We start from the raw sequence: 22,179 nt of genomic DNA, 5'->3' as shown, positions 1-22,179 counted from the left end.
CTACCTCACACTGTTTACATTGTTGTTCTGGGAGAGTGATTTATTTCCTTGAATAGAACAAATTTTCCATTAATCAAAATATTTTACATCTTGTATGCCCATTATTGGAGTGTATAAATGTATACTATATTTATAACTGTTAGATATGTACTATATCATGTAAAAAACTACCTTGTTTTACATTTTTAACCATACAAACATCCTTGATCTAAAATTAAAACAGATCCTAGTGTTCTACAAAGAGTGGTCCTTTTCTGACCTCCCTGACCTGAGACAGGTTTTCATTGTCTCTCAGGAATTAATAAATATTTGACTTAAATCTGAAGAATAAACATCAGACTGATGACGTTGTTGTGCAGTTTGCTTAATCTTGTTAACACAAATTGAATGTATGGGAATTTTGCTGTGAGGGTAAGTAAATAGTTAATGTCAAATAAAGAGAGAGAGCGAGAGAGAAAGCGAGAAAGAGCAGAGTGGAGTGAGCAATGGTGAGAGATAGAAGGATGGCAAAATGGCTGTAGTGAGGGTGGGCTGGGGAACATCGTGGTGATGGGGGTGAGGGTGGGGGGAGTCACTATAAATGTCCCAGTGGCTTTGGCAGTGAGTCGGCTGAACAGAGAGCTGGAGGAAAATGGAGAAATCACCTTAAAAGGAGCCAGAGTGTCTCTATAAACCAGAAAGCTTGCTCTGAGTGTGTGGGTGTATGTGTGTGTGACTTTGTGTGCATGCCTGTGTGTGCACTCTCCGGCCCAGAGTTTATAGACGCACTGCTGCTTTGCAAATGGCCACTTTTCTCATGTTCGACTGGCTCAGATCTGAGATGGAGAGCTTGTGGTTGTGGTGGTGGCGGGTGGGGGGGGGTGACATTATGCTGACACATGCTTGACGCTATAAGGTCAAGTTAGGTGTGAATGGGTAGTGTTACCAATTGCCATCTTCCAGATTCTCCTAACCCGAACACCACCATCGCTGTATACTTTATTTTCAGGCTTTGTTTGGAGGACTGGGTCAACGTAATAAAAAAAAATTAGTTCATTATCATGTCATTAAAATATAAATGAAAAATGTTAATGCCAGTATGGATTGTAATATAGACAGTTGTCACAAACAGTTTATCCATGGGCCATACATTCTGAGACACAGAATCATTTTTTCAGGTTAGTTTTACTCCAGTCGTATAATTCCAACACCAAAAATAACACCACATAAATATGTTGAGTTTGAATCAATTATAGAGACAAGAAATGTTATCCACATATTATCACATTACTGTAGCTATAGACTATGATATTTCCATTTAACTTTGTATTTGCAGTATATTAGTTGTTGCCTGCTTCCACAAAAGTAAGGCTTTCACTGCAGCTATACTTGAAAGGGTAGTGCATCCATTTTGTGAGGTGTTTTGGTTTGATGGATGAGTCACTATAGGCTGTACAGTGAACAAATATAGGACTTTAAAATATTTACAGCCCAGCCATCCTCAGACAGACATGAAACTGCAATAAGAGCATTTAAATATTTTATTCACAGCCTGAAGTATATCAGAAACATGTAATAGGGTAGAAAGAGAGGCGAGGCGGCTTCTAGCCGGATGTGTCCACACTACGTTAGATGCTGTTAGAAGTTTGAGAAGGTCTCTGACCCTCTGACTCGAGTTTTGGTGAGTTTTGACTTACAATGACTGTTAAAAGTTCAGAAACACCAAACATTATTTAAATGCAAATGAGCAATAACATTTACTACAAAGTAACATAAACACAGAGTATTCAAAAGGACACCAGAATTGCACAACTATATATTTGCTACTGTGGTACCTTATTGCAATATTGCAAATCCCACACATTTAATCGTGACATGTCATTACTCATCATTAAAAGACCAAAATAATTTCAATAACGTGCTTTTAACACTACTTCAAATTTTGAATTATTATTCAGTTAAAACGTTGAGCTGAATTTTGAAGACAATTTAAGGAATTATTTTTGACATATTTTACATGAAGAAAAACATTTGAAGGGGGCTGCAGAAAGAAGAATGAACACTGACATTGTATCAGTGTAAATGAATGAAATATATTTTCCCATAACTGTTCATCATCGAAGGGGGCCTGGAGGTTGTGGGTTCGATTCCCTCTCCGGGTGACTGTCTGTGAGGAGTTAGTGTGTTCTCCCCGGGTCCGCGTGGGTTTCCTCCGGGTGCTCCGGTTTCCTCCCATGGTCCAAAAATACACGTTGGTAGGTGGATTGGTGACTCCAAAGTGTCCGTATGTTTGAGTGAATGTGTGTCTGTGTTGCCCTGTGAAGGACTGGCGCCCCCTCCAGGGTGTATTCCCTGCCTTGCGCCCAATGATTCCAGGTAGGCTCGCGACCCACCATGACCCTGAATTGGATAAGCGGTTACAGATAATGAATGAATGTTCATCATCGAGGAAGCTGCTGTCTCCCTTTGTGGGAAATATTGTGACTCTGTGTTGAGCTGCTAATAAGCAATAATGGATTTTCTACCAAAATAAACAAACATAAAATCATGTACTACAACCACAATAAAAAGATGGCTTTTAAACCCAAGGGGAACAAAAAGTTAATTTGCTTGTCGATATCCTGTTTGCTTCTGGGTTTGTTAATAATAATGGGTCCCAGCATACATACATATTCTATTAACATTACCAAATAAGACAATATGCAAAATTCAATTGCAGTACAACCAAACGTATTGTGAATTTACCTTTAATATTGACTGTAAAAAACAAGAACATAGAGACTTAGAGAGAATAGAGAGAATGCCAGACTGCCATTAGCCATATATTGTCACAGAGGTGTTTCTGGCATTTCAGAAACAGGAATGCCCAACATACATACCCTTGTCATCGGAAGGTCTGGAGAAGCTTTGGTGCTTCATATGAATGTCTTTATTTACATGTGGTGTTCATTATGTTTGGATTGTGTTTTGCAGAAAATACAAAGGGCAGGACAAATAAATGCAGAAATGAAAAAAGGAGGCCAAATTTTGTTCATAATATATAACACAGACATCAGTGTTTTAAAGATAAATACTAGATGATCTACCACCAAAAACAAAGACCAAAAACATTTTGTTGATTATAAGAATTACAATTACTTATTTATACAATGTAACAGGTTAAAGCATGTGAAGTTTAATGTGGATGTGTGCAGCTATATCGAGTTTTATAAACATACTAACGCCACAAAATGACTCCCCACCACAAATACACACACTCACGTGAAATAAAACAAATTCAGCAAACCAAACACAGCCCCAGAAACACACAGAAATGGAGAATGTTCCTGTTTTATTTCCTATTATTCAGCTATGGTTCTCACTGAAGAACCTACTGTTCTTTGGTTCCAGCCAGGAACTAATTGTTCAAATTTAGTTTACGAACTGGAATGGGAAATATGGCTGCAACAGACGGTGTAGTAGCGCCACCTTAAGTTGTCCTTAGCTACTTCAGATCCTTTTTGCTCCTAAAGGACTAGGCCTTTCCAGGAGGCTGCTTTACACTCAGAGTGTGATATTCAAGAGCCTCTGTATACATGGAGGTAGACAGGGTAAGTACACTTACTTCGCCTGTTTTAGTTGGTGTTAGTTAATGTTAGCTTGACTTGGTAAACTTGGTGGCTCAGATTATACTAGGCTACATAGTTGCATTACGGAGGTTTATAGTGTCGGATGAATTCGACTTCGATCACATTTACAAGAATAATGGTACCTCTAAATTTGAGTTTAGCTTATTGCTAGGCTATTGTCATGAATAATGTTTGTTATTTAGCTAGCTAGATACTGTCATAACAGTCAGTCATAACAGTGTTTTGCCGCAACGTTGTTCAGCTGTTGTCCACCAGTGACGTCACGGTTGCGTTCAAGAATTTCCGTAGCGAGCTCGGGTTTTTCCGTTAATTTAATAATATTGTCAGTTTTAAAGCAAATTAAGTATGCTATTTTCATTTTAATTCATACTTATATATGTCAGTAACTACAATAATGTGAAATATTCATGGAGGTCCATTAAGTGGTGCTTAGCCTTTAATTATTTAATCTCATTACAAATCCTATATTGCCCCTGACCCAACTTATTTTTCAAGTGCTAGGCAGAAAGAAAATATTTATTAAAATATAGCTGACCACACAAACCATGAAACATTCATTCATTCATTCATTCATTGTCTGTAACTGCTTATCCAGTTCGGGGTCGCGGTGGGTCCAGAGCCTACCTGGAATCATTGGGCGCAAGGCGGGAATACACCCTGGAGGGGGCGCCAGTCCTTCACAGGGCAACACAGACACACACACACACATTCACTCACACACACACACTTTTGAGTTGCCAATCCACCTACTAACGTGTGTTTTTGGACTGTGGGAGGAAACTGGAGCACCCGGAGGAAACCCACGCAGACACAGGGAGAACACACCAACTCCTCACAGACAGTCACCTGGAGCGGGAATCGAACCCACAACCTCCAGGTCCCTGGAGCCGTGTGACTGCGACACTAGCTGCTGCACCACAATAAAGAAATCTGAAATCATTGCACTGCTTTTTATTGTGTTCTACATACTGTTCCAGCTTTTCTAATTTTGGGATGTAAGTGTAAGTATTTTGTATGTAACAATCCACTTTTTCTGGCCTACTTCTGTGGAAATAACATCTAAAGCTTTTTTATTTTTAAAACCAACACCTTTATTCTTGCTTGCTCAAAAGGACTGAAAGTCCAGTGTACTGAATCCAGTATATTTTATTTCTGTTAGATCTATACTTTACTTATGTTAGACCTAGAACATCCCTGCTATGCTCTGTGTTTGGAAGGATCGTCTCTCTAATCCTTTGGCTGGGTCAGTAGTATTGAGTGTGAATGATTCTATTTCTGCTGTCAAACAACTGTACCCTTATTTACTGTGATTTTCCTATACTTGTGATCTGTGTGTTGTCATGCTAAAGCAGCTTGAGCGGCCATGCTGTATACAGATGTGATTTATATGTGAACATTGTGTACACAGTGCCTACAGCAGGCATGTATCTTAAAATCTTTGGCTCATTTTGGTTTTGCTTAATACTGACATCACCAATAGCATTTCCAATTTTTTAAGCTTTGTGGTACTGTGCTTTGAGAGCATTCATTTTTATTTATTTATGTATTTATTTTTGGAATTTTCAAGGTTCATTTATAAGCTTTTAAAATGCTATTTAATTATGGACGCACAGATCACTTATTTAATGTTTAAATTTTTCAAATATTTTCACATTCGAAAAAAGCATTGAAGAATATGCAGGGAACAAGTAAAAAAAGGGAAAAAAACATGCAAAACATGTACACTGTAAAATGGATGTTTTAACTTAGAAAGTATGCAAACTTGCTGCATTAAATTCTGCATGGTGTGCCTATTTCACACACCGACAGATTGAAGAATGGAAATATGGATCGCCAATAAATTAGCCTTGAGTTTTCTCAATAATAGGTGTGGTTGGTTTGTGTAAGTTTGGTCAGGAAGGTGGGTTGACAACCGGGTGCACAGTGAAATAATACAACAATCTGAACATACTTAAACAATTTTTTGGCCTATGCTCCTCTCTACAAATATTCTTTCTTACAGTTACTTCATATGAAAAGGTAAATTATTTTAGGGACTTTTCTTGTTGAAACTTTGTAAAATAACCCTGTAACCACCACAGTTGGATTAAGTCCAGTTCTAGTAGGACAGATACGACTGGGCCAGGTTTAGCTGTGTTTCAGTGTGAAAGCTCTCACCCAGGGGTTCTGTCTTATCTGTGTGGGCGCTGGGAAAGTGAGAATGTTATTGTTGTTATTTATACCCCTGAGAGGCAGATAGAGAAGTGCCAGCAGGGGAGACATCTTTATCTTCATCAGCTCCGTTTACATACTGGGTAGAAGGGAGATGGGGGCTGTGTGTGTTCCCTATTCTGGGACCATCACAACTTAACTCTCAACCCTGTATCAGCCTTCTCACGTCTCCTTGCTTATCAATGAACCACCCAATTGTGAGCATAAAACATCACTCTGACAAAAGTTACATTGCATACATGGTACCGTATACTGAACAGTGCTGTAGTTAAAGTACAAATGAAGTAGATGTACTTTGTTAATATGACCCATTTGCAAATTTATTTATTTATTTATTTATTGCAATAAAATAAAATCTAGAATCTGTGGTGTGTTGTTCTTGAAAAACAAGTAACTAATAGTGTTTTAACTGGAAAAGCACAAAGATAGAACTCATTTTTGTAGAACTGAATTATAATTTTTAAATATAAACAAATTTAGAATTTGATACCTACAACACTTCAAAATAAATTTGGGACATATGCAAAATAAGCGTGAAATATTATTTTCAAGACACATTTGTATCTGAAAACATTCTATAATAAGATGAATTGGTAACAGGCGAGGGCACCATTATTGGGTGCCAAGAAAGGCTCATAATTTGAGGTCAAATAACAGGTCAAAACCAACATTTGAATGGTTTAATGCATGTTTTCAATATATTTCATAATATTGTATTTACATATTATTGTAAAAAATTAATTCATAGAAATGTCTGTGCAGGGCAACAGTTTAAACGTTTTCATGACTTCTGAGCCTTCAGACCACATGACATTAGGAACTGTCATACTTCGATGATAAATATAGCCAATGGGCTTGGGAACAATTTGGAAAACCCTTGTCAAACAACACAGTCTGCCACGACATCAAGAAACTTGACCTGAAATTGTTTTACACAAGGAACCACTAACAAGCTAATTTCAGATGGTCCAAAAGAAAGTAGAATTATGTGCTGTATTCAGAGGAGTCCATATTTTAGCTTGTTTTATTAGGAAGAATGGACATCACATTTTCTGTGCTAATGATGAAATTGACCATCCAGACTGTTATAGGTGATAGGTGCACAAGCCAATATCTCACATGATATGGGAGGTGCATTACAGACCACAGCATGGGGGACTTGCATATGTGAGAATTTACACTGAAGTGGAGGCAAACAGTGGGTTTTTAGAAAAATATATAGTGCCATCAAAACAGGCCTCTTTCTATTTATGTTACAACAACATGGCATCATAGACACAAAGTGTCTCCTATGGTGCATCATGAATAGGAAAATCAGGTAAATAGGTGAGAGCAAACTAATTCAGTAGCTTTCTTTAATCAAGAAAGAATGCTCACAAATTCCACTTGCCAAATTTAAACAATTAGTGTCCTCAGTTCCTAAATGATTAAACAGTGTAATCTGAGGGAAGGGTGTTGTAACACAGTGCTAAACAAATCTCTGTCCCATTTCTTTTGGATTGTGTTGCACGCATCAATTTTATATTGTTCATATTTATGACGTAAAATCAAGATTTCAGAGAAAATATTTGAATTCTTTTAATTTTTTTCAATATTTTGTATTTGTCAGTTTCAACTTCTTAAACCTTCAAGGGAATTAATGAATCAAAATGTCCCAGCTTTTCTGGAAATTGAATTTGTAGGTCTCAAGTGTTTTTGTATTTTATCTTTTTTTTCTTTTGTATTTTAAGTTGTTTTTGTTTCTGCAACAACTCACTTTATACTTCACTAACTGCTGCAAGGCACTGTGAATTTTTTTCCATAATATATGGAAAGGTTTGAGGTATTTTTACAAATAAAGCAAAACAATTTTCAAAAGTGCTTTCATGAATTTCCACCCCTAAATACCGACCTGTCAATCCTAGCTTATTAACTGTAACTATTCTTAGGCACTTTTTTAAAATTACAAAAACATGTATCTTTCATTCATTTTCTGTAACTAATTTACCCTGCAAAATGATTGCAAACTTAATATTCAATATATCACACAGTACTATTATTTTTAAGATTTAAGTATGTTTAATATCAAGAACTTTGTTTACTTTAACTCAAGGAAATATTACAAACCCTTTCACTTACTTCAGTGATAGTCTACAAATGTGATATACTTTCACTCAAGTACAGGTGAAAGAAAAATAGGCCAGACCGTGAACTTGAGGCAAGATTAGCCTGAAATTAGAAACAGGGTATTTGAGATGAAGGCAAAAAAAGGTTGTTGCTCTCCTGAATCACGCAACACTGGAAAACCTCTCTCATTGTTCTCTGGTGTATTCACCATCCTGTCCAACATCACAGCAAACATTTGTTTCCCTCTCACTCCTGAAGACTGAAAATTAACCCTAAAACATGTGCTCGCATTTAACATCCAAGAAAGGTTAACCAGTGACCCAAAACCCTTACAGCAAGGCCTGCCTATGAATAATTACACGTTGCAAAGCTATGAATGAGAAAGCCTCTATCATTCAAAAGCTTAAGTTCAAGCTTACAAAACCCCCAGATTGTTGTTCTTGTGATGAAACTGTAGGATTCTGATTGAGGAAAATTGCATTATATAACAGACATATATTTGGCCAAATATGGATAGTAACAGATGAATGAACAGCTGAGATCAAGTCACGAATATCTGATCCTTGATTTCTGTTCCCATATCAGTGAATCTGTCTGGTTTCTAATCCTTTAAATGAAATTTAATTGCCGCTTGTTTAATTAAGATGGAAAGATGTTGAGGAACAACTAGGAGTAAATTTGTGTAAGCTTTAGTCTATTTTTAGCAGAGCAGAAAGAAACAGCAGCAGGTCAATGATTACAAAAGAGCCAAATATTTCCAGAGCCACCCTCTGGAGTGCCCTGCCTTTCCCTGATTGTGTTCTCAGACAAAGTCAGGAAGCCGGCTGCTCTGGCTGCTTCAAACATAAGCAAGTTAACTTCAGGCTACTTGCAGAGGAGTACACACCACCTAATGTGGAACCTGACCTCATGCTATAGTACTCAACCTCACTAACAATGCTGCCTAGATTATTCACATTTGAGATGTTCCATGGAGATTGCCATAAATGCCCTTACAATCACATAACAGCTTTTTCTACTGCTTCTGCCCAACTTAACGAATGGTTACAACTTCTGTCTGAAACATGCTGTATGCTATGTGCCGTAGCTCTTTCGTAGGCTTCATTCACCCAAACAGCTTTATCTCACCACATGGCAAATATGCAAATTACAGTGGAGCTCAGATTCTGCCACCAGGTACCTCGATTTGCTATAATCCATTCATATAGTGTGATATTTTATGAGAGAAAAAAACATCAAAGACTCTTGCTTTTATGCAACATGTAACATATTATTAATTTACATTTCTATGGAGAAAAGAAATATCAAAAATTTGCATTTGTATGTTCTTTACATTTCTAATTATTTTTCAAAGAACAGCTGCTGTTTTCAACAGGTTCTTCAACACTTTTTTTGTACATTCACCTCTGTGTCTCAGCCTGATCAGGCAAGAGACATAGCTATGCTTTTCATAACAGTTACGCCACATCGTGCTTTCCCCTGGGCATTTCATTACCATTTCAGGGCATTTTTGTTTAATTTGCGGAACTGAAGCTGTTTACAGTGGTCAGTCTGGAGTGCGTCACAGATGTAGATGACAAGAGTGTAGGGAGCAGCAGCACCTGAGGGAAGGGCTTAGCAGCAGCAACAGCATGGCTGGGGAATACTCCTGCTGACCTAGGACCAGCTTTTCTTGCTCAGATCTTCCTCAGATTATAAGAGAATTATAAAACCACGACTGGTTTATGATCAGCGGAAAAGGAAAAACAGTGTAATGGCAGGAAATGCAATGATTCTCTGGGAGGGTCAGGGGGTTTCCTCCCCCATCCTTAGCTGTACTGAAGGCACCGTGAAAGCCTCACCCCTCTGAGATTCCTGAGAGCCTTCATCTAATCCCCCTAATTCAAGAGGACAGTGGCTGAGGGATCAAAAACATGGCCCTCTACATTTTCTTAATTATATTGAATACATTTTAAACTCCATTTTAATAAAAATGCCATATTCTGTTTTAATAATACAATCTAAATGCTTTTCTTAAAATATTAACCACAAACAATATTGTAAAAAATATTACCTATGTCTATAATTATAAAATAGAATTGATGTTAAAATTTATATAATGCTTATAATGATGTGCACATCACCAATATTATATTATAATTAATGTGGTTATTATGGATAACAAAAAATAAACAAAAAAAAACCTCATCCTGATCACAATAAAACAGCTGATTTTACTGTTTTCCTGAATGATGTATTGCATTAATTGTAATATATTTCTATGCAATACTTAATAATATGTGTGTGTGTGTGTGTGTGTGTGTGTGTGTGTGTGTGTGTGTCTGTGGTGTGGTGTCTGTGTGTGTTAGACTGGAATTTAAGGACAGAAAAAATATTATAGCTTTTCCAACAATGCTCATTTTGTTTCTCTTTAAATTGCTTTTAAATGTCGACACTATTAAACCAATGACCAGCATGTGAATTTAGGACATCCTTTATTGCTCCTGTGTAAAACAAACAAATAAATAATCAGCACTCACACCAGAGTACATAGGCTGCAGCCCAGTGAACTGCAGCAATGAAGTCAAGGTGCAGTCAGCACTGAGTCATGTGCACAGAGCACGAGGCCCTTAAAGAGGCGGATTTAAAATATGATAAAGAATCATGTCCTGACAGAAATTAACAACAGGAAGATAGATCCACATAAGAAAAGTTGCCCTTGTCAAATGTTCCATATATCAATCACATCGTTTTATCTCACTCTTTCTCTGGATTCTCTGGTACATTCACCCTGCATTTTGTCTCTGAATATTAATATTAAACATAGCTACTTAAATTTAATAATATATATATATATATATATATATATATATATATATATATATATATATATATATATATATATATATATATATATATTCAAACATTTGTACCCTAAACAGACAACTCACAAGAACAAAAACGGCGTTTAATTCTGCAAAAACATCACGTTTAAAGTTTTGAACTGCGCTCCTGATTGGATAACGCCTTCCTCGGGCCTCTCTTTTACAGAACACCCTTTCTCTGACATGCCCCGCCCTCCCGCTCTAGGTGCTCTGTGGTTGGTGGAGCGTTGTGAATGTGAACACCCAGCAGCCAATCGGAGCGAGCGCATGTCGGAGAACGGGTGGGAAAGAAGGACAAGCGAGAAAGCGCGCTTCCCTAGCGACGGCGCTGCTAAGGGAACGGTGGGCGGGGCCTGGGGCTCCGCAGCTGAGGTCCATCTGCGGCGGCTCTCCTGTGCGCCGTGCGCTTTAATAGGAGCGATCAGCGAATGAGGAGCCAGAGGAGTCGCGCGCATCTCCACCTTTAAACCTGCCCCGGTCCCTCTTTATAACCTCTCTCAAACTGAACTTAACTCAGAAACGAGCTTCATGTGAGGAACAAACCCAATTAAACAACATCACTTCTTTTTTCCCTTCTCTCACCCTCACAGTGCACCTCTCCACTACATCACCTTTAGTTTTGTTTTTCGCTTTTTTTGCTTTATCTTTTTTGGTTTTCATTTTATTGGTACCTCCTTGGATACTTGGCTTAAAGCACGGCTTCACCTGGGCACATCTTTTCTGAAGTCTCACCAAAACAAACGGCACCAAGATTTCTTCTGCAACTTTACCGCACACCAGGGAACAAATATCCACCAACAAACCCAAAAAGAAAACTGTGGTTTTTTTCTTCTACTTCTTTTTTTTTCGCTCGCACAAAGAAGCGTTAAAGTTACACAATGAGTCTCAAATCAGATTCTGAGCCGAACAACAATGTTTCATTAGAGGAGGAGGTAAGGGGACACTGCTACTCTTTACTTAGTGAAGTTAAAGTTTGTCTTGTCTCTCCGGACGGCGGGGCTTTTTGTTGTGTGAACTGTCTTTGCTTTTCTCTCCTTTTGCCACGTAGCTTTGAGAAAAGTCGACAAACGAAATGCTAAACTTGTAACACGTCTTTTCTCTCGACACCGAGGGAAGTTTTTTTACGCCCGCTATTTTTTTTAATAATGCATGAAAACGTTTTTTTTTTTCTTCGGGCTTTGGGCGAGTTTTCTGTGGTGGATTTCCTGCTTTTTTTCTTCAAAAGTTTTGAGGAATGTGATGTGAAAAGAGTTTATTGTTCACTGTGAAGTCTGGTTGATTATTAAACTTCAGTGTGGCAGTCTGAACCCTCACACCTGAAGACTTCGCCTTTTGTAGCCTGTATTCAGTCTGTGAAACTTAATATTTACCCCTAGCTCATGTGCTCTCTTCACATTTAACGACACTTCTTATCTTCTGTGCTTTAGAGCAGGAAAGTGTATTGTTAAGTTTGCAGTTCTGTGTAAGTAGCGTTTAAAAGTCCTTTTAGGATAAAGTCCTGGCCTTTGCTGACTGGCTGCTGTTATCTTGTGGTCCAGATTTAATGAAGTAAGAACAAATCTGAATAAAGCTTTCTCAGTCATTGCTGAGTTTTTATTAACCCTTGAACTGGTTTAGTTAATGTTCCCAAATGTTTGAACCTGTTTGTAAAGTGCCTTTTAAGACTGAAGTCTTAATTTTCACGAAGTGTTCAGGTAGATAAATTCCTCTTGTCTTCAAGGAGTGTTGTTCAGTGTGGCGGTCACCTCTGCCCCCTGGACTTGTTCCAGAGCGCGATGTGGAGGGATTTCCTGCTGCATGTCTTCTCTGTTTAGCTTTTCAATTAACTTTTGGGAGATCTGAACCCACTAGACACTCTCCAGGACTCCTGCCTACTTATTTAAAGGTATTGATGGAAGTATGCAGCAAGCCAGCAAGCCTTTCCCATCAGTGTGTTTGGAGAAATGTAGTATATATTTGGTGCAAAAGCACAAATTCAGTTTTGAGGTTCGTAGTACTCTTATGGTTTCTTGTGAGCTGAGCTATGATGAACGTCACTTGTTGGACTCTGTCCTAGATGAACAAAGTCATATCTGGTTTCAAAAATTCAGCTCTGCTTGGATGGTCTGCTTACATGCCTGTGTGGGTGTGAAAATGTTTCTCAGTGTTTTTGTACTGTGGGGTGAGGGTGATTTGTGAGGATGGGGTGTCTCTCCTTGTGTGGCATGTTGTGGGGTCCATTGTGTTGATGGTGGATTTCAGTGCTAGGTCAGTGAATCTGGATCACCGTGTGTAGATGGCTCATTGTGTTGGGGCCTGAAATTACAGCAAAAACAGGCCCGGAGCTGCACACACTCTTCTCTTTGGGCTCTTCTGTGCATGAGTGTGTTTTTTGGATGTTGTGCGAATATTAGAAAGCTGCCCATGTACGAACTGCCAGAATAGCTGGTGGCTTGGCTCATGATCTGCTTCAAAATGTGGTTAATGTCATGGTAAGTTAATGGTAGTGGTGTCTTTGTCATTAAGCTGTTGACCTCTTCTTTTAGACTGTTTTCTGCTCAGGTTTAGTTAAGAGCGTTTTGTCAAATTTAAATCTAACTCTATTCTTTTCTGTTTCCTAAGACATTTACAAGAGCACAGTGGTTGTTTTTGGTTTTTTATTGTTGCTGAATTCTGCTGAAAAAGTCAAGGTCAAGTACCAGATCCGATTTTTAAGTTTGTGTCAGGTGTTTGTGGGGTCATTTGTTGTGACCCGATGTGCAGAAGAGTTTTGTGAGAAGTTTATCCTTGGCTTAGTCCAGCCCCTAGCAGCATAGCTACACTCTGAAACGAAGGAAATGATGACTAATTTCCAGTGGACCCTGTATTGGTGGAAATGACGCGTAGAGAAATATGAAACCCTTGTTGAAGTGGGTGCTGTTGTCCATATTAATCCTTGTGTGGTAGGAAAAATAAGCTTTGATAATTGCATTAAAAATGTGTTGATCAGCAGAGCCATTTTCTTAAACTGAATGTGCAGATACATTCTTATTTAAAAAAAAATTTATAACTTTTTAAAATGGCATATGTGTAATTAAAAAATATATATATATTGTATTTTTCTGACATTTTATTATTTCCCTGTTGTAATGATTTACTTTTGACTTTTGGCATTGCATCATGCTTAATTTCTCTCTGCTTTACATGGGTGAAGTTAACAGCAAATGTGGACTGTAAGCATTTGATTGATTTGTTTTTTGACAAATGAATGATCTGTTGTCCTTGACATGTGTGGCTTTGATTGCTGTTTACAGTAAATAAGTCACCATCTTAGATTAAAATTCTTTCCCTGGTAAAATTGCCAGATTTTATTTATTTTTTTTGGCCTTTCCTACCACTGTTTCTCTCTCTCTCTCTGTACCCACCACTTTAGTACTTCAGCACTTCGGTTGCTTCATCTGATTAATTTGTATAGTTTTAAATGAAATGTTCTGCCTTTCACTGCATTGGTGAAGAGATCCTTGTCATTCCCCATAGAGAGATCTTTGCATTCACAAACACTTTTCCACGCTCAGTCCGCTCACTCACCTCGGTAGCCGTGCACACACTTAATGTCTTCACTTAACTAACGCAGTTTCTCATGATTTTTGTGTACAGTCAATCTTAAGTACTGAACAAAAGCCGCAGAAAATGGAGAGAGTTTCTGTGACAATAGGAAGGGAAAAGTTGCAAGCGGGCAGCACTGAAGGTAGTTTGAAATTTCATATACACAGCATTTTTTTTTTCCCCCCAGGTATACATCACTTTTCCACAGAATACAAATTCAGTTAAACCCCATATCACATGGGGCCCCCACAGTTTTAAATTTATTAGCTCATTAGATTTATTCACATTACTGTAATTGTACTGCAAATGTTTGGAGTAATTTTAAACCCTGTTCTTTAGTTACTGAGGCCCTTTCGTTTTCTAGGTACGAACACTTTTTGTCAGTGGCCTGCCTGTAGACATCAAGCCACGGGAGCTGTATCTTCTGTTCAGGCCATTCAAGGTATGCAGAATTCTCTAGAATAAATCACCACCCATGTGAAATTTTGTTTTTCCGCCTTTCAGATGTGTTACACTTTGTATGTTTTTATAATACCTCATTTAAATGACTGTACATTATAAAACAATTTAGGATATGTGTGGATACTTTTTTAAATACAGGGATATGAAGGGTCACTCATAAAGCTAACCTCAAAACAGGTAACTTCTGAATGTAATTGTTTTTAATTCTTAAATTGCTTTTCTTCCCATAATATAACTATTAAATACACGCATCGATTGCTTGTAGTATTCATCTCTCTCTTGCTCTCTTTCAGCCTGTTGGCTTTGTAACCTTTGACAGCAGGTCTGGAGCTGAAGCAGCGAAAAACGCATTAAATGTAAGTAATCATTCGCCCGTCTGTAAGTAAATGTTCATCCTGGTGTAAGCGGCTCTGAATTATTGATCACACCTCCACCCAGTGCGCCACAGCTCTCATGTCTAAGAGTTTGACTGCATCTCAGGCTCTTGGGTCTAAATAAGTTTGACTCACTCGCAGGCCCTAAAAGTGGAAATTTCCATGACGTCACTACAGTTGGCTCAGTTTTTAAAAGCCCTTCATTCTGACAATTCAACACAAGTTATCGGCTGTATTTTCTCCACTTCAGGTTCAGAATGGGTCCACTGACCATGAAAATACCTTTCTAACTTATTAAACCAAATGTTTTGAAAATGCCTGCTACTCTTATGTTGTGTAATTATTTCATGCACACTATATATCAGAATTGAAATTTAATTGAAATCAGTTCTTGTTGCGCATGCATGCATGTATTAATGTATGTATTAACACCAAGAGATTAAGATGAATCTAAAATATTTAATAAAACCTGATGTTGTGGATGCTGGTTTTGTTAATGCTCTACCTTTTCAGTGTCAGGTAAACTACAGGTGGGTAGATATGTGGATCTCTGCTGATCAGCCCAGTTCATATCTAGGATCATCTCCCATGCACCTAGGCATGTTCATTAGCATGGGAAGCATAAATACTAATTGAGATTACATTTACTAATGAGTGAAATTCCTGTTTGTCTGAAGGGAATTCGATTTGACCCAGAGAACCCTCAGACGCTGCGTCTGGAGTTTGCGAAGGCCAACACCAAAATGGCGAAGAGCAAGTTGTTGGCCACACCGAATCCTTCAAGCCTGCACCCAGCTCTAGGGGCTCACTTCATAGCACGGGACCCATGTAAGACCTCATATTTCTGTATGTTCATATTGCAGGTTAGGAATAGACTTTTCTGTGCTAATGTTGAAAGGGACCATCCAGACAGGGTGCAAAAGCTTTCATGAACGGTGGGGGGGGTGCAACACACACTAACACAACACCACCACTATAGGGTCACTGTAACACTGCTTATGATCCAACACCCCTTTTCCAAAAAAGTTGGGATGCTGTGCAAAATGTAAATAAGAACATGATATAATTATGTCAATGATATTTAAACCCTATATTTAGCTGAAAATAGTACAAAGACAACTTTTTAAACATTTGAAACATTTGAACTTTTTAAACATATGAAAGTTTTCAATTTAAAATGTATTTTGCAACTGAGGAGAGTTTCGGAAAGTGAAATGTTTTCACATTCTTGCATGTTATAGGACTTCAGCTGCTTAACATTTCAGGGTCTCACTGTTTATCATTTCGTATATAATGATTGATTCAATGTGTGACAGGTCTGGATTAGTTTTGTACCCGTACTCTTTTTTTTTTTTATTATTATTATTGAGGAGCCATGCTGTTGAAGCCTTTATATATCTTTCAGCATTAACAGTGCCTTCACAAGTGTACAAGTCACCCATGCGGTGTGCCTTAACACAGTCCATACCCTCATGAACCCTTGCTATGAAAGTGTGCACTTGTAACAACCTGGATGGTTTCTCTCCTCTTAAGTCCAGCCCAAACAGCATCGGACTACAGGACTCTTTTCCACTTTGCCTCATTCTATCTTTAATGAGCTCAGGCCCAGAGACTTGGCGGCAGTGGATCCAGTTTATATACTTTTTGCTTTGTGAGTTTTACTTGCGTTTGTAGATACAGTGATGAAATGTGTTCAATGACGGTGTTTGAGCCCCATGCAGTGATTTCCACTACAGAGTGTTTTTAGAGCAGTGCCACCTGAAGGCCCAAAGCCCACAGCCAGCTAATATTTGTTTTATATTTTATACAATATTTACAATAAAATACAATAAATAAAATAAAACAATATTTTATAATACAATAAAACAATATTTTATATTGTTTTAATATTTTGTTTTGGTCCTTGTCCCTTGCTTCTCTCTGAGAAGCTCTTATTAAACAGTCATGTCACTGACCTGTTGTCAATTAACTTTTTGGATAGTGCTACACAACTGCCAGTTTTTGTTGCAATGTCCCAATTTTTTGGAATGAATTGACATTAAAATTAGCAAATATTTTTTCAAAAAACTATTTCTCAATTTCATCCTCTGAACATGGACTGTGATTTTAGAAACAAAATGGAGGACTGGATGTTATGGTAAATTTCTGTTTATCTTGGTTTTATTTAATTATGTAATTAATAATTTCTAAATTATACATATTATTCCCAAATGTATTCCATAGTATGTTTGCAGTAGTAGTCATATGTTTGTTCGTAATGAGCAGAGTGTCTGATTCAGCTGCATGATGTATCTAGATGATCTGACAGGAGCAGCGCTGATCCCAGCATCCCCAGAAGCATGGGCCCCATACCCTCTCTATACCACTGAGCTGACCCCTGGCCTGCCCCACGCAGCCTTCACCTACCCTGCAGCTGCTGCCGCTGCCGCCGCCCTGCACGCCCAGGTGAGGGACCAACCGGTGTGTTCCCTCTCTTTAACTTACACACTGCACACACATTCAAAACTGCTCATACTATACAGTGCAGTGACTGAAAAACTTCTGTAACATTTTTTTTTTGTCATGTACTTGGCATGTTTGGTTGTTTGTGTACTTGTAAAAATACCTAGTTTGAAAAAAGTTCAAACTGAAAGCTAGTTTTGTTTAACCTTTCACTATGGACCAGTCATCCGTCTTAAAGTCATAATATTTGGCCCAATACATCAGTCTTTGTGTCAGTGGAGTTCTAATTTGGGGAGACAGCTAGTTATAATTTTGATGCTGGACTGCAGTGAAACTTCTAATATTAAGGCAACTTCATTTCTAAAACCTGTTTTAGTGTGTGGCGTGCAACGTGTTTTCTGTGCAAATTCACACACAGAATGGGAGTTTTTAGCAGAATTTAAGTCCCATGTATGGGTTAGGCAGGCTTATTGTCTAGCAAACAACACTGATAAATTTCATCACGCCAACCCTAATGTTGATCTCTGCCTTGTGGTTTGGTTATTATTGCTCCAGCATATTCCCCACCTATGTCATCATATTTAGCCCCACGAGTCTACTTGTCATTGTTAACTATGCTTGAGTTCACATGTTACCTTTTTCGGTTTTTGGCCACAGAGTAGTGTCTGCAGCAACTGACCAACCTGCTGACCCTAAATCTCGCAAAACATTCTTTCATTTTGTCAGCGTTGCTAAGAGATCATAACAGAGAAAATCTCTTTTTAATTGCATCTCAGCTTGGATTATGCATTGGTTATTTAGTGGTAAAGGCCAGTTAAACTTTAACCAAAATGCTTATACTTGGATTTTCATGAATTTATAAATCTGTGCAGATGTGCTCTGGGCAGTGTTCTGCACATATATTAAAACTTTTATTTGTTTGTTATATTTCTACTTTCAGTGGAAAATTATTTATTATTTATAAGTTAAAGCTGTATGCCTTTAATGCTGTTTAACTGTATGTTTGTTACACACTATTTTTAAGACATTTTCCTCTGACATCAACTCAGTATTTTGAACAGCTTGTGAACCTGTCAGATGTTTTAATTTGTGCCTGGCCTAAGCTATTGTTGTAACTGTCTGTTAGAATCTTTTTAATATTTAATGTCATTCACATTCTCACTTGATCGAAAGTGACTGACTGAGAAGAAATTCAGTCTTGACAGAGCAGTCTTGTTGATTTGAGCACCTGAACTGTGCTTTCTGTTGTCATGACGATGATGTAGCGTGAGCTAAAGGTCAGAGATGAAAGATTCAACTAATCTTTTACCTGCTATCATCACTTGCCCATGGCATACGTGCAGCTTGTACCTTCATGGAGCTGTTGATGAAGCCTGCTTTGTCCATATCTTCAATAAGTCTGTGCACCCTCAGTCTTCGTTTATGTTACAGCATTTCCGGCCTGCTAGGGAAACACACACATAAGGATATAATGGAGGCTTATCTGTTTCAAAAGGGCTGCTTTGGATGAATTGAGTGGCTTTTGGAGTGCGAGTGCAGTGCTGTGGTCTCTCTGGGTTAACACCTATCAAAGGCCTTGTCCTCTGGGTGCAGATAGGCACTGTTTATTGAGGCTCTAAGGCTAGAGAAGGAAATGGGAAAAGAGAGGACAGTGGCATGTCCATTTAAAATGTTCTCCCTGTCCAAGGTCACCTGCACACATGACTGCAGTAAACTGACAGCCATATACTATAGATGTGCTATAAATTAAACCTCAAAAACTGCACATCTTTTAGTTGAAAATGAGACCAAAGAGGTGTTGGTAATTGTTTTTATACAACCATTCAACCGTTGTTTGGAAATAATTGCTGATTGCAACTTTAATATAGTAAAGACCTATGTGCGGAAATACAGTATGGGTATATAACGAAGCGTCTGAATGTTAATGTAATAATGACTTATCTTAGCATTAAGACAACTTTAGCACATTGCTTTTAGTACTTCATCTCATCAGTACATTCTGTAGTCTCCTGTTTGCAGCACTGCTGCAATTTGAAATGTCAGTGCAGGCTGGCCAATGCCTCTACCTCAGAAACAGGGCATTTTCTGAAACTGTTTGTCTGTTTCTCAAAATGAGCAGAGGAAATATGGGTCAATTTAGTGGCCGGTGATGAGGTAGCTGTGCCACAGTGGAGGGACACAAAAACCATGCCAGGCTCATTGTTCAGAGTTCTCTTGTCCTTGCCCCCCCAACCCCACAGTCCACAGATAGGGCCAGCTCGGAAAAAAGAACTAATGGTAACCTGGTGAAAGATTTCTGTAGACGAGTTGATTTTGACTTTCCTGTCTGGCAGCTTTACTCTGAGAGACCACTATGAAAATTACTTGCTCTGAAATCACAAACAAGGTGGTTTCAGTCTAATGCAGTAGAGCTTCAAAATGTAATGGCTACATTATGGTACAACCCTTTACTTGTGTTCAAAAGCAACTTTGACAGAAAGTCATGTTTCAGTCTTTGAATATAGAGTACACAAACCTCAAACTATATATATATTAATACGTTTTCTGTATCCACTTTTTCATTTCAGTGTCAGTGGGTCCAGAGCCTATGCAGAATGACTGGGTGCAAGGCTGAATGCCTATTTATGATGATGATTTTTTTTTTCAGCATTATATATAGCCACACTTCATATCTATTAAAAGATGTGCCTGCATTTTCTTTTACAGAAATGTGCAGAGAAACTGTTTCCCTTTTTTTTCCCTTCTCATAATCCCAGTAATCAGACATTTTTTAACGTTAAGGTCAGAGTTGCATATTTTTCTCAGCAGTATCTTCTTGAACGTTTCAGTGTTGCCTTCTCACAGTGAAATAACCATAACCTTGGTGTAACTAATAAGCTAAATAATTGTAGTTGGTGTGTGTTAGAGCAATGACCCTTAACCTAGTCCTCCCCTCAGACCCCAACATACTACAATAGAGCTTCAAAAAATGTGTTGCAACCCTGTACCAACTTGTAACATTAACTGGTTGTTCTGCACCATAGATGCGCTGGTACCCCTCACCATCTGACACCTCACAGCCTGGATGGAAATCCCGCCAGTTCTGTTAAGTATTTAGTAAGTATTTTGAATTTGGCTATCCTCAATCTACATTGTATAACTGGAATCGGGGGATTTGTTATTGACTCCATTTAAATGTGCCTTCATTCTGCAGATGCCGCTACCTGCAGGTTTGTCTTTCTTTTCCCTCTGTTTCTCTCCATGTGGAGCAAGACATACTGGGCTCAACATTTTAATTTAATCAGGTTTATTTAACAGATGCAAGGAGCATTAAGGACTTTACTTTTCTGAGAACATTCTTCTCTAAAGGACTCCCTGAACAGGACAAGGCAGGATGGTTATCTACACCTGGGGCCTCATGGGCTAACGGTACACACTGCGTTTTTTTTTTTTTTTTTTTTTTTAAACCAAACATGTGACAAGCCAATCATGTGCAAGTTTAAACTTTCTAGCTGCTGTCTTATTGGTTGTGTGTGGAGGGAGGGGATAATCCTTATGCATGTTGAAGTATAGTATATGGCATGAAATTTAGAATGCAAATTCTATGTCTCTTTTAGTTTCTCTTTCTATCTTGTCGCCATAGTGAGAAGAATCTTTTTTTTTTTTTTTTTTTCTTCCCCCTTTTGAGTCTTTAGTGAAGACATTTGCGCTTGACTTGCTTTTTACATGTATGATGTTACTTGCTAAGTAGAGGCCTACAACTTGTTACTATGGAGTCTTGTTTTTCGTGTATTCAGAATGAATTTCCACATGCACTGGGTTTTTCTGTCCTTATGATCTTGACTGTATTCTTGTTCAGTGGTGGGCAAGTCATTCTGAGAGCCTTCTCCTCCAGACCTCGGATTCAATGCCCTTGAAAAATCTGATCTGCCAAAATACCGGTATCTGTGTTTTGTTTAGAGTATATTTGAACAAAAAAGTACAAGTATTTTTGTACATTTGTGAAATAATTAATATTTATGCATTTTGTGCAATTAAATAAGTATATCTGTATAAGATGTTAAGTCTTCCCTTGTTATTATGGTATTATTTTGATGGATGTTTATTCTGTCCTTTTCTTATAGTAGAGAAGTGCAATTTTTTTTTTTTTTTTTTTTTTTTTTTTTTTTTTTAAACTTGTTGAATACTGAACTACAGACTGTGGCAGAACTGCTAGTTGAAATGGACTGCTAACATGAGATTGCTGTAAAATAAAATTAAAAACAGTGGAAAATGTTTTTTTCTCCAGAATGTGAAACTGGATAATAAACAGATTGATCTGAGAAGTCTGTTTGGGTTTCTTTAAGCTCATGTGTTACTGTGTGCAATTTGCTAGCTCTCCAGTCTGGTTGGGTGCTGGAAACCAGTAAATGTGTAAAAATAATGGCGTCTTGGTCTGGAATGTTAGGCTTTCCTCCCTCTCTACTCTTGGCCCAGAAACGCTTCTGGGGCTTTTTTTTAATAAGAAATAGACCTCCGTACATGTTAAAATTACAAACTGGAATGAGGATATTGCTCTATTCCTGCTCC

The 22,179-nt window shown here is 38.1% G+C and overlaps 1 protein-coding gene across 4 annotated transcripts; it reads left to right on the top strand.

The window, feature by feature from the left end:
• Positions 1-11,325: 11,325 nt before the first annotated feature.
• On the top strand, positions 11,326-21,889 carry rbpms2a (RNA binding protein, mRNA processing factor 2a). 4 transcript variants are annotated; one of them, XM_066668474.1, is made up of 9 exons: positions 11,326-11,721; positions 14,718-14,795; positions 14,954-14,992; positions 15,109-15,171; positions 15,867-16,017; positions 17,486-17,634; positions 20,655-20,727; positions 20,825-20,840; positions 20,929-21,889. In XM_066668474.1, exons 1-7 carry the CDS (start codon positions 11,668-11,670, stop codon positions 20,718-20,720), a joined length of 600 nt encoding a protein of 199 aa, XP_066524571.1. In that variant the 5' UTR covers positions 11,326-11,667; the 3' UTR covers positions 20,721-20,727; positions 20,825-20,840; positions 20,929-21,889. The 4 variants fall into 4 exon arrangements, with proteins under 4 accessions (XP_066524571.1, XP_066524569.1, XP_066524570.1 ...); XM_066668472.1 differs by having other exon boundaries at positions 17,486-17,649; XM_066668473.1 differs by having other exon boundaries at positions 20,825-21,887.
• Positions 21,890-22,179: the final 290 nt, after the last annotated feature.

The sequence above is a fragment of the Hoplias malabaricus genome, chromosome 4 (genome assembly GCF_029633855.1).
Source record: "Hoplias malabaricus isolate fHopMal1 chromosome 4, fHopMal1.hap1, whole genome shotgun sequence".
NCBI lineage: Eukaryota > Metazoa > Chordata > Actinopteri > Characiformes > Erythrinidae > Hoplias > Hoplias malabaricus.
The sequence above is the reverse complement of the archived record's forward strand: the minus strand, read 5'-3'. Positions and strand labels throughout refer to the sequence as shown.